Source organism: Falco cherrug, chromosome 5, assembly GCF_023634085.1.
Source record: "Falco cherrug isolate bFalChe1 chromosome 5, bFalChe1.pri, whole genome shotgun sequence".
Lineage (NCBI taxonomy): Eukaryota > Metazoa > Chordata > Aves > Falconiformes > Falconidae > Falco > Falco cherrug.
Window position 1 is genome coordinate 22,228,491 of NC_073701.1, and position 13,007 is coordinate 22,241,497.

General features: G+C 46.5%; 1 protein-coding gene across 3 annotated transcripts in view; it reads left to right on the plus strand.

Annotated features, from left to right (window-relative positions):
• The first annotated feature begins 2,962 nt into the window (after positions 1–2,962).
• The window catches only part of RERG (RAS like estrogen regulated growth inhibitor), a 108,810-nt gene continuing 98,765 nt past the window's right edge, over positions 2,963–13,007 (plus strand). For 2 of the 3 annotated variants that reach the window (XM_055712480.1, XM_055712482.1), the window contains exons 1-2: positions 2,963–3,088; positions 4,701–4,875. In XM_055712480.1, the coding sequence (XP_055568455.1) occupies positions 4,815–4,875 (61 nt within the window). In that variant the 5' untranslated portion in view covers positions 2,963–3,088; positions 4,701–4,814. Of the gene's footprint in view, positions 3,089–3,884; positions 3,986–4,700; positions 4,876–13,007 lie in introns of all 3 variants that reach the window. The other variant, XM_055712481.1, reaches the window with a different exon arrangement.

A 13,007-nucleotide genomic window follows, 5' to 3' on the forward strand; every position in this document is an offset into this window, starting at 1 on the left:
CAGGTAGCACCTGCATACCAGACAGAAAGAACACTCTGGACTTTGGCAACACTTAGATATCTTATTAAGCCAGTAAAGTATTATTTAGTGGTACTTAACTTTGTGAGCCTTTCTAAAATACTTCTATCAACTGTAACTGCTTGGATGCACCTCTGTTAATCCATCCTGAAACAGCATTTGTCTTTCACTTAAGTCTGTGGCTTCATGTGCATTTCAAGTTCACATTCCTATTTCATTATCTGCTCCTCAGCCATCAGGGTTTCTAGTGACCAAGGGTAGTCTGAAGCTCTGACTGCAGACACTGGCTGACTGCAGGCATTTACCAGACCATAAATGAACCAAAATTCTTGCTCTGGACCGCTGGTGGGCATCTTAGCAAAAAGGGATGCAACCAGGTGTGGATAACAGGGGAGCTAAGCCAGCTGTATTCCTTGCATCGTGAAGTGCAGGCCCATGTTACAGACCCTGGTGTAGCTACATAGCCATGGACCTGCAGCTGCAGCATCTGTGTTCACAGCGTGGCTGGGCCCAGCTCCTCAGCAGCAATGTCTCCGCAGTGCCTGGGCTCACCAGCCGAGAGGAGGCTGCCTGCTCTGCCCTGCTACAAGGCTCAGTGTTGCCCTTGGGAGTCACAAAGCCACAGACAAACTCACTGACAACTGTAGGTAGACACGCTTCACTGCTTTGACATCTTAGAAAAGGAGCCTACAAAAAGGAGTGAGTGTCCATCAGGTCCACTCCAGCTGATAATTCCCATAAGACAGCTATCCTCTTGTGCCGGGAGTGCTCCTTTTCCTAGTAAAACAGGAAAATTTTTAAATATACGGAAGTGCTCTTTTCAAAATGAATTAAGGCTGTGAAATGCTACAACTCACCAAAGATGCAAGGGACAAGAGAGAGAAATCTAAGACACGTGGCTCTGGTGAGGTGGGAAAGGGGGTGCTCCTGACTTCTGCTGGATTGAGCTGAATTCAGACTGGCAGCACACAGACCACCTGGAATCAGACTCTGTATCTCCAGCTTTGTTTCCCTTATCCCAGATTTTCATAAGATGGAAGGGCAGAAAAGGAAGCTGCCCCATCATTCAGGCAGTCAGTTGCGTGATGGTCTTCCCAGCGAAAACCTTGATCTCATTACCCATGCCAGGATACTACCCATGAGCACATTTTAGGATCAGCATGAGTGGCAAAGCCACTGAGAAAATACACCATGTCAGTCAGCCACAGCTACCAGCAAACAATTGCTTACAACAAAGCAAGGGGTCCTTGCTCTATAGGACTAAAATCTAAGGCTTTCAAAACCTATTTTGGGTAGGAAAAAAATCCTCAAACCATCAACTTTATATATGAGAAGCACAGTGAGTACAGAGAAAACAAACAGCAATTGAAGTGGTCCTGGACCAGCCCTGTGGGTCTCAACCATCTGAAACCTTTGCCTATGTCCATGATTAGTGCTTACTAAATTCTCATGCCCTGGCACCAATAAGAGACTTCAGTGCAAGCTGACTGCACAGCCACTAGGACTTTAATGACCAATAAATTATCTTCTGCTTTGGAAAAGCCAGTTACCATATTTAATTTGACAGCCCCATGCAGGGTGAATTCCATACACACAAAACAAATGTCAGGCTTCGAGACCAACACACATTTCCCCAGATGCAAAATAGACACTTGCCAGCTGCTCTCTTAGGAGGATGGAAAAAGCTAATCTCTCTAAATTATGTAAACCAAACAGAGAGTGAAGACTTAAAGCCTCAGCATTTACTTTTAACAAGTAAAGCATAAACCACACTACTGCTTTCACATCTGCCTTCTAATTCTTTTTTTTTCTTTTTCCTTCAAATAATGTGCAGTACAACTATTTTAAGATCTGCTACTGAGTGCCTGCGGCTGGCACAGCTTGGAGGGAATAGTAGGTGCTCATTTCTCCTCAGGACTGCCACCCTGCTCCCTGAACGGTTATCATGCTTTTGTACAGACACTTGGATCATGGAAGATCCTTTCTAACCCAACTTTTATTTAATTTTCCATCAAGAAAGACAGCGAGGGGAGAGCTTTGTCTTTTACTCACCTTGTATCTCATACAGATCTAGGCTGGAACAGAAACAGAAGAGGAACACCCACTGAGCTCTAAGTGCTTTCCAGCTCTGGTTCACATCTGTTACTAATGCATCTTTACATTACTGGATAGTTTAATAAACAAGGAAGTAAGAGCTGTCTGGTGAATTTGGTCCTATCATTTCAGAACTTGGACCTTGGCACTGACGCTGCTGCTTGGAGGGACTGATGTAATTACACGGCTCTTTTTTCCCCATTTGCAAATTGAAGTAACAATGCTTTCCTTTGCCGTAAGCCACGCTGGGATGCAGGGAGAAGAGCACCGTGTGAAAAGTTGGTGCTGCTGTGAAGCGACCTGACGGAGCAGTGACCTTGCTGTTAGCCTGCCAGGGCAGGGAGGCTGCGTGGCTCTGCAAAGCGTTACACCGGGCGGTACCGGTGAGCAGCACTAACCAAGCAAAAGTGAGGGAAAGACAGTGCTCGAAGGTGTTGAATTAGCTACGGAGCAGACTTGGCCGGGCCCGCTAGCAAGCACTTCGTCAGAATTTATGCATGTGAGCAACCCCGCTGTCCCGCACAATTAAAGGCTGCGTTACCGCCAAACACGCCGAACCTCAGGGCTGAGCTCGCCGGGCTGGGGTGACGCTCGTCGGCACCTACAGCGAGGGGACGGCGCCACCACGGTGGCCCTCCCCGTCCCGCCTGGCGCCCCCCGCCGCCCCCCGCCCCGCCGGGGCGCCGCGGACCCGCGCCCGGCACCCTCCGCACGGCACCCGGCGTGCTGCTCCCGGCGGCCCGCAGGGGGCGCCGCAGTGCCGCGCGGCGGCGGGGGGCGCTGCGGGAGCCGCCGCCGGGCGGGCGGAGGGGCGGGCGGCCTCTCCGCATTGTGCGGCCGCGCCGCTGCCGCCGGCGGGAGCGCGGGTGCGGCCGGGGCCGGGGCCGGGGCCGGGGCCGGGCCGCGCCTCCCTCGCTGAGCGCCGCGGCGCAGCGCGGGCACCGCCAGCGCGGCCCCCCGCGCTGCTCGCAAGGAGGTGAGCGGCGGGCGGCCGGCGCGGGGCTGTGCGCGCCCGCGGGTCTCCTCCGCGGGTGCGGGGGGGGCGGTGCGGGGAGGAGCGCGAGCGGGAAGGTGCGGGGCGGGGGGCACGGCGCACGCTGCGCGCGGGGCCGCGGAGCCGGCCCGGCCGGTGCCCGCAGCCGCGGGAGCTGCTGCGCTCCGCACCGTGCGGCAGGCACCTGCCGGGACCCGGCCGGGGAGCGGAGCCCGGCGCGGCGCCGGGGCGGGCGGGTGCCGGTGCCTGCGGGGAAACGCGGCGGTACCTGCCGGCGGGGCGGGCGCGGCGGGGCCGGCCCGTGGTGCCGCAGGCGGCGGCGGGGTCGCGGCGCTGCTCGGGCGCGCAGCCCCCGGAGCTGCGTGAGCTACCGGCAGGCGGCCGGGAGCCTTCGCGGGAGGGGGATGGCGCTGTCCCCCTGCCACCCACCCCCCACCCCGCCAGGCGGTGCAGCTCCCGAAAAACTTTGCGCTTCGTGCAAGGCGATCGAGGTCTAAATTCACTCATAGGCAAAATGATTCAGGAGCATGAGGATGTCAGAGATGAGCTGGATCCCTTCTCTGTGTAAGGCGTTTTTACTTCTTTTTGTCTGTATGCAAAAGCCTCGGGTTTTATTTCAAGAAATCCGTCTGAAATGCATTTTGCTGTAGACCGGGTAGTAACATAGCGAGCTTCCTACGTCACTGTTAGGATTTATGGCTAAAGCGAACACTTCAGCGCAACAGCAAATCTTCATAACAGGTTGCATTCACGAGTAAAGTTCTGCCCTGTTTTACAGGGAGACTGAGTTTGTGATGTTTTAAGTCAGGCTTGAGGATCATCAGCATCGTCAGAGTTGCCATTTTTCGCCCAAGATCTTAAAGCACTCTACAATGACAGGTATTGTCATATTTTTTACTGTCCAGGCTAGAGAGATCAAGGAGATGAAGTGCCAGGTGACTTGCTCAAGGTCATGCAGCAAATCTGCTGTGAATATAGATAATTCCCATGTGGCCTGTTAAGAGTGTATTACCAGAAACTCTGGCATCCTTTTCTAACCCCATGCTTTGCCGAATGTTTATGTACAAGCTGAGGCAGTTTAAACAAGGAGCCATGGAGAACTACTGGGTACAGATTTGTTTAGCAGAACTGGCAGGTTACAAGTGCTTAGAGGTTTTTAGGCAACTGCAGCTGGGTAACTGAAACCTTTCTGGTACTGGAGGGCTTGAGGAAAGATCATCTATCTGCAGGCACGGTTAGTGAGTGCTTGTGGCTTTTACATACATTCTACAAAAACTAATTCATTGGAGCTGAGGCAAATACAGTAAATATAGCAATCACAGCTGAAAGAAAGAACAAGAAACCTTGTGAGGCAGGTACTTTGGGTTGTTTAGTACCTCGTGCAGTATTACAGTGCCACTGTGGAGCAAACAGCGAGAGCTAGGAAGCTGAAGGCAGGTTTTGCCCTAACAGTGCCAAACGTGTCAGTGGTGTTGCTGCGATGTTTAAAGCAGGAACATAGCATCAATTATCATGACTATTTAAAAAAGAAAAAAGGGGGGCTGAGGAAGAGCCTGCCTCCTTGCAGCTCCATCCTCGTGTTGTTCTTCCCCAGGCTCTGCATTGACGTCACAATGACACGGTGAAGCCAAAGACAGGAGCTGGGAATGGTTCTTCTGCTTCACTTTAGATAATCGAGTGAATTTGTCACCACTCCGTCCCTTCCAGCATGGCTAAGAGTGCAGAAGTGAAGCTGGCGATCTTCGGTCGAGCTGGTGTGGGCAAATCAGGTATGTTTGTTGTCTGATTTTTTCTTCTGCTTGTCATCAGATAACTTTTTCCTCCCTCTCTTTGTACAAACTCATTGTACAAAAGGACAGCTGTGGTCTTATTCTTGTCACAGAGGTCAGGATCAGGCCAGGAGTTCTCTCTTCCTTGCCTTTCATGCTATTTTCTCCAGGATCTCCAGGATAAAAGTACTTTTATTGCTTGGAAAAAACCACAAAACCTAACAAAAACCAACAAGAAAACAAAATAACAAACTTCCCACCCCAACTCAGTCCCACTTCTCATGAAGTGAGTGGCAAGATTTCTCTTTTCCATAGAACAGAATTAGTAGTATTTGTCTCTTCATAGCTTGTGCTAGATGAAGGTATTTTTATTATTCTCCCTATCTTCTAAGATCAAATCCTCTGTTAAATATTGGATGACTTCTGTAATAGCTGTAATACTGGTTGATTTCAGTGGGAAATTTTAGCCTTGGCAACTGAAAGAACGTTTATTCTTAGTGTACTCTTTTGTATTTACATATTTACCAGGAAACCAAGAAAATACAACGTGTAAATTTCACGTTTAGAGAGGTCTTTTGAGAAATAAACATAGTCTGGTGAGTTCACATAGTAGAAACACAAGGGGGAGGTGTGAATGTTAAAAATCCATTTCTACAGACAGCCTTTCCTTTGGTGAGACAAGGAGCATAACACGAGGGTTGCAAGCTTGCTCGGGCAGTTTGGTGGTGTTGTGTTAACTTGACGGCTCCAGGACCTATCTTGCATGTCCTTGCACCATAAGGATGAGGAAATAAGTAGCCTGCGTGTAATCATGCTCCTGTGCCAATCTGGGAATTGTAAGATACTGTTTATTTTAGAGAAATCTGCAGAAGAGAAGCCAGGAGGTAGGACATACTGGTAAGAGCATTAGGCTAGACTCTCAGCTGCTGTCAACCAGCTCTGGTTCCCTGAAGTAACATTTTAATTAGAAGTGCCAAGGTTCTGGCCCATAAACTATTATAGTTTCATTAACTTTAGAATGGGTTGTTTATAAAAGCACATTTTTTAATATATATATTATGTATACCCAGAAGGTATTTTACCAGAACACTATCAGTGAAGTAGCTCTGTCAGCCTTCAGGAAAAAAGGCGTATGTGAGGCAGAGGTTCTTAGAGATTATGCTGTTTATACAAAGACAATGCAGATTAAATTGTACCTTTTTGAATAAAATACCTGAGGGAATGCTGGTAATATTCTGGGATACGTTTAAACTGTTCCTTCTTCCCTGCTGCACTCACCCCACCCCTCTTTTGTGTTTCGCTGTCCTGTCCAAGTTTGTGAGTAACTTCAGCGGTTCTCCTTTTAGTTTGTCTTTTATTCAGTTGGCTGTTTCTGTGGTTGTCTGGTCTTTTGGCTGGATTCAAAATAATGCAATAGGATGTTGAAGTATTCGCAGGAAAGTTGAAACACTAAAAGACTCCCCTCACCCTGATATTCCTAATCATTTGAGAGCTTATATTTAAAAAATACAAACCTACCAGTTAAGTGCTCTGTTAAAATCCCTCATCAGCATATGATAAATAAGAGCCTTTTTTACCTGTTGTATCCTTTTTATAGACTTCGCTATACTAGGTTTTTATGGTAAAAAAGTTTTCGTGTATTCCTGGGTGGGAAATAATTTTTAATGAAAAGTCAATAAAAACATTCTAGTCCTTCACAGTCTTCCTCCTCTGTGTCCTCTTTTTTCCCCTTTGAGATGGAAGGAAATGTTATGTAAAATATGACTAAGGTCCTCTTTTTGATTGTGACCACGCATGTGAATCTGTGTGGAAATGAAGGTGCAAATAAGTGGGCAGCACAACGAGGTGATTTGAGGGGGTGGAAAGACTAGAGAGCTATCAGCTACCTCAACAGAGCAGCAACTGTGCCTCCCAAAATCTCAAACTGGTTTATGAAAACCCCTCTTGTACATTCCCATAAAAGGATCCAGCTTCAACAGCTTGGCCAAGTCCACAGAAACGGGTATGCGTGTGTGGCAGGGTGGTGTCTGAAAACCCCTATTTGCCTGCAGCCAACAGTAGCAGGAGTGGGAGCTGTGGAAGTGCTGTTACACCTTTGCTAAAACAGAGCAAAGTAATCTCCAAATAGCTGGGTTTGGTGGTTAAGTACCCTGCTAGATTAGCGTTGATAGTGTCTTTTTTTTTTCTTTTTTTTTTTTTTTTTTAGCATAGCTGTGTAATTCCCTATCCCTGTGACCAGTTTGTAATATGTTGTTGAGGCAGAATCCTGTGGCCATAGGTTACTAAAGTAGGTTTGGCCAGACAGCTGAAAGATAAACCAGACTCTAGAAGCAAGAATGCAAGGCAGAATGCTGGAGCAGGCTAGATATGTGCAAGGAAAAGGAGAGGTTGGGTGATAAATACGGTCACTGTAATGCCAGGAAGTCATGCCAAAATACGGTCACTGGCTTGCTTTCTTGGCTTTTCTTCATTTGCTGAGGAATAGCCAGGCATTAGATTCTTAATCTGTAAGTGGCTTCACCACCTGACAGCATCTGTGAAGTTACAGACACATACTGTAATATCCTGGAGAGGCTCCTCCTCCAGTTCCTGACTGGGACTTTGGATCATGGCTTCAGCAGCAATGAAGAAAGGAGTGTGGTGATTCAGGAGAATTAAAGCTGTCCCTCATGCACCATGAAAATCAATAGAACTGTTGCCACAATCAACAACTGCTGAAGAACATCCTGGTCTCATCATTGATGTTAGACATCTGTGCAATGGGGTGCAAGATTCCTTGTTCTACTTAGTCCCTTCTGACTAATCCAAGACTCTCCCAAACATGAGATGGGAAATCAGAACACCATTCACAAGTCGATAACATCTCAAAAAAGAGTCAAAGCCAGGGAAAACAAAACTTTTTTCCACTTTCTTACTGCTTATCAAGTTCCCATGGTCAAAAGGATTAAAAAACAGGTGGAGGGGAATAGCAAGTCTGGGTGTCAGCTTTTTACTGTCCTTCCTTGCCTTGTCTCCTCCTGCCTGCTGGAGAAGGCTAGCAGAATTATTAATCAACTCACCTGTCCTGTTTTGATTTTTACTTAATGTAGACCTAAAACCTTTCAAACAGGAAAAAAGGAGCAAATAAACTCAGAAAGGTGCATGTAAAAGTGCTCTAGTAAGGCACTTAGTTCAGAATTACACTGGGTAGTAAATCACTGGTCAGCTCATCTGGGCGAGCTCATTGGGTATGAGCATCCCAGCGTGCTCTTGTACAGTGGACTGGCTGCTCCTCTGTTCACCTAGTTCTTATGGCATAAAAGTTGCATAAGCATTGCTTTAAACTAGCTGGGGAAAAAACAGATGAGGAGCTCTGCCTGAGCTAAGGAGCACTTCACTGATGCTGCTTCACTCGGGAAGAAGAGGAGGTGCTCTGTGGGTGGGAAGGGACATCGCTAAGCCCTGCTATAGATTACAGGGCTGCACCTCCTAATTTGGGCTAGACTCAAGCGGCGCTGAGAGGACGAGAGCACTTTTACAGTCTTTTTCTTTATGTCCAAGAGGAGCTTAAAGGGAACAGAAAATTAAAGTTGAAGTGAATTACTTAAACACTGCTGTTTAAGTTGCTCTCTTGCTGAATCCTACAGCTTCATTCCTATGGTAACAAAAGTTAGAATTTCCTAAATAGCTCCTTTTAAAAATACAGTAGTAACAATTAATAAAGACTTAAAGGCCTTGTTCTTCCATGTCATCACAAGGTACAGTACGTGCCCAGAAAGCTAAAAAGGAGTGAAAATTTATGAACCAGGAGGAGAAAAAAGGGCATGTACTGGACAGCACTGCATGGCTGATGCTTGTCCAACCCATAATTCAGTTGACTATGAATGCTCAAAATACCTCTTCTTAGGAGCCTTAATGTTTTGGCCAAAAAAAAGACAATGTCCAGCTGTGGCATGTACTATCCATCTTGCCTTTTTTCTGTGTTTGTGCCAGGCTGAATACTCCAAGTTTCTGCGTTAGCACGTGTCATGTGCCCAGCCATGGGCAGATGCAGTTCTCATCTGTCTGGCTGGGCCATGCAGCTGCGACCATGGCATGTGACATGGAAGTGTGTGTGTTTTCTACTGATGCTTAAGCAACAGGGAAGATACCAAAGCTCCCACAGGCTCTACCCAGAAAATACGTGTCTGCTTCTAGGCAGCTACAAAAATAATTTTCTTGGCAATCAAGTACATGGGACACAGGGCTGTTGTCATCTTTTGATCCAGCGATAGCTCAGGTACTTGCATTGTGCAAGAGGGTGATCAATAAAGTGGCATCAGTAAATACCATCCTGCAAAGAGCCTGTCCCATTCCAGAAATTAAGATCACACCAACTTTATTTTAGTGTCACAGCTGGGAAAGTCCTGAGTAGACGTAGATGTGAATCTGTTGGTTTACACTATTTTCCCTGTCTAATCCAGGGTGGGAGAACATACTCAGGAGAAAGATATCTGGATTTGAAAATTCCTACAGGAAAAATTCAAGCAACAGTCAAGTCAGAGAGGTCTACATTAATCTGTGTTTTGTTTTCATTATTTGAGGATATATCTGGAATACACTACCAGGGATCACTTTGCAATTGCAAGGTCTGGGCATGTGGGGAATAGAACTGAATTCAGCACTGGCCCTACCCTCCCCTTCCAGAAAAACCATACGAGTTACTGGGAAATAAGCCCATTTCAAAGCGATTTTCTACTTCACAAATCCCTGCTCATATGTTTTCCTCTAGTTTCATTTCAGGGACTTTTGGGGAGGAAACATGAGTTATTAAGAAGTGATTAGTCATCAAGCTCACAGCTCTGCTAGTAAGGCAGGGAAAGCTACCACAAAATCTTCAAAGTCCATGCTATACCAACTGATGCATCTAGGGAGAATTGCTGTAATAAGGTGCCTCTGAAATCCAGAAATGTGGATGGAAGGAGACAGTGGATTTTCTGTTGTTTTGGTGGTTTTTTTGGTGTTGTTTTTTTTTTTTGTTTGGTTGGTTTTTTTAGTTTTGTGGCATGTGTTTTGTTTTGTTTTGAGGTTGTTTTGGGTTTTTTTGTCTTTTTTACACTGGTGAAGTAGGTCAGTTGCTTTTTTTTGACTTTTTGTTCTTAAGAATGGCAATGATAACCAGATGCTTAAGTGATTATTCAGTGATCAAGTTTAACACCCACTGTATTAATTGTCCCCTAATATTTTGAAGGTAAAGTTCTCATTAAACAATCTCACTTTATGCGTCCTCTGGTTTTACACTTTTCAGCCAGGTACAGCTTCACTAAAGGTACTGTGCATGTATGTGTATACATACTAGTAGAAATCTTAACAGTAATTAGGTCACTCTGGTTGAGGTTTTGTGATGATTTCTCCCCCAACAAGCATGCAAATACACCCTCCTGGAGCAGGTAATTTTGCAAGCAACCAGTTGCATTAATGTGACCTTTCCACACTCCTGTCCAGGTGATGACGGTGATGCCTATACAGGGGGTGAGCCCTGGGTTCGTGGATCAGTGAAATAAGTCACTGTGACCCATGAATGTGTGGCCATGCCAGCAGGGAGAAGGGCTGCTGTTGTAGTGGCCCCAAGATGTGCAGCTTTGGGGCCAGGCAGGCTGTACATTAACCAAGCACAGGGCCCTACTAGGATCAGCAGTACCTCTGGGCACCCTCAGCACGCTGCTTGGAAAAAGCGTCACTGGCCTTCCTACACAGATACAAACTTTTAGTCAGCAGCAGCGTGACAACCAGCCCTCCTTGGACTTTCTCAAAACTGCTTTTGTTGATTTTTGTTATGCTAGAATGGAAGTGAGGGAATGCCAGGAACTTGGGCTAGACACACGAGCATTTGCTCTGAGTGGCAAGGTGGTCTGCTTGTATCTGTTACCTCCTCCCTTTCCTCTGCTTATTTGCCTGTCCATGGTTCACTATAGACTTGCCCTTGGTGTAAAAAGCATTCATGCTCAGCTTGACATTTGATCTTCCTTCTGGCTAGCCATGAAACAATAAAATGCAGAATTTCTCTAACCAAACACCAGCATTGTTCATTCAAGCATAGCTGCCTTCCCTGTTCCATCTCATTTAACTACATCTGACGTCGTCGGCTCTACCTGCGTCCCCTCTGAGCAGCTGGTGGCAGCTGTTAGAGCTAAGACTAGTCCTGCTGTTCTTTGTTTCTGTTTAGGTTGGGCTAAATATAGCCTGCTGTTTGGTTATTGGGGAAGGAATGCCAGGATTTGAGATTTATGTGTGTAGCACAGAATTTTCTCTAGGCCTGTGCTCAGCCACCGCACCCACTCCTGTCTCTTGTAGTCTTTGTGAAAGACAATGGAAAAGCTTCCCGGTGGAATCCCAGGAATCCTTTGCCAGTTTACCAGGAAGCCTTCCAGTGTTTTGGTCGGTCTGCTTCTCCCCACCAGGTCACTGGACGCAGTGGTGTCTCCCAGGCTGCTGACCCTAATGAGTCCTTTCAGAAATGCTGGTTTTTTTATTCTTCCACTTGTTCTAGACCTCCCTGGTATCTGGGATCCCTGCCTACCTCTTGCCTTGCATATACTTATTTGCTTGGTTTTGTTTCTTCTCAGCTGTCACCTTCCCTTTCTCCTTGCCAGGTTAGTACATGTTCCCTAAACTCTGCATACGGTGGAATCACTTCTGCTTTGTACTTTATATGAAAACTTTGTATTTACAGTTGCCTTCTCAGCCTCCTCACCTAGTGCTTCCTCCCATCTCTGCTTCTCATCTCCAGCTCCTTTGTTACCCTTCACCCACACTGCCAGTTAAAGGCTCAGTGCACAAGATCCAGATAAGCTGACCCAGCAGCAGTGATGTGGCAAAGAACAGCCACTCTGAAGTGTTTCCTACTGTCCTGGGAACCATTCTGTGGCCTGGACTTTGAGGATGCTCCAAGCTTTGACTGCTTCAGACAGTCATTGTGTGAAGCCAGCTTCACGCTGGTTAAAAAGGGAAGCGGTGTATATCTTTACATAGCTAGTCTTGGTCATGGAAGTGGGTAAATTTACCTATTTTGGCTTCAGAGCTGAGCAGGAAAAACAAGTTATGTCTCTATTTTCCACGCAAACTTTCTGCATTTACCTCTGCCACTCGTATGCCTTTTACATTTACAGCACCCAAAAACAAATACGTAAGTCTATAAAAAACGTAACACCACTAAGACGATCAACAAAATACTTCAGCCGAGTTGTGGTTACAGGGCTGTCATTAGCTGCTGTTGACTGAAGGTGTTTGTATCCTCTCACCCCATGCCCGGTGGGTGCTCCCAACGCTGTGGTGAGCAGGAAAGTGGACAAATTGCTACAAGATAGCAGTGGGCAAGGAAACTACCGCATCCTCATCCATTTGCTGCTTTCATTCCAAGGCTATGTTTACTCAGCGTTACTGTCAGCCCTTTATTATACCTGCTGCAGCAGAGGCAGTTACAATTTTGGAAGGCGGCACCCCTTGGCTTTCCTTGCCTTCCCACATGCCCTTTACAGTGCCACCATGAATGCTCCCCATTGCCACTCTACTGGTTATGGGACACCCACCTCCCCAGCTCTCAAGCCTGGCCTGCTGTTTGAACTAGTATTTCTTTCTGTTTGCTTCAGATTAAACCAGCTCCCCCAATTTCATTGACTCCTACCTCTTCCCAGAGTCAGAAAAATCAGTGTTGTGGTTTCGGTGTTTTTTTTTTGTTTTTTGTTTTTTTTTTTTTTTTTCTCTCTCTCCCCTGGGAGAAAGGAAGGGAGGTGCATCTATTTCTATCACCTTTTCATAATTCTGAAAGGGAAAAGTACTTTTTTATGATTGTTTCCCACCAGGTAGAGCATTCACGCTGCTAGAGTTAATCTGCAGCTGTTACAGTTTCTAATGGATTTGCCATGTAGGTGTTGGGAAATGCCATATATTATGGTAGCAATGCTGTAGATAACTCGTATTCTATGCGTACAGTATAAAAAGATGAATGGTAAGAGAAGCATGAAGTCCCGGGGAAGGAAGTAGTAGATATATTAAACATATGTGCAGCTTTAAAACACCATAGAAATTGGCTGGAGTCTCCAGATGCCTTTCCAGAAATGTTAGACAGTAGTCTGTGCACAGGAAGATGAGAGAATATGTTGAAAACATCAAGC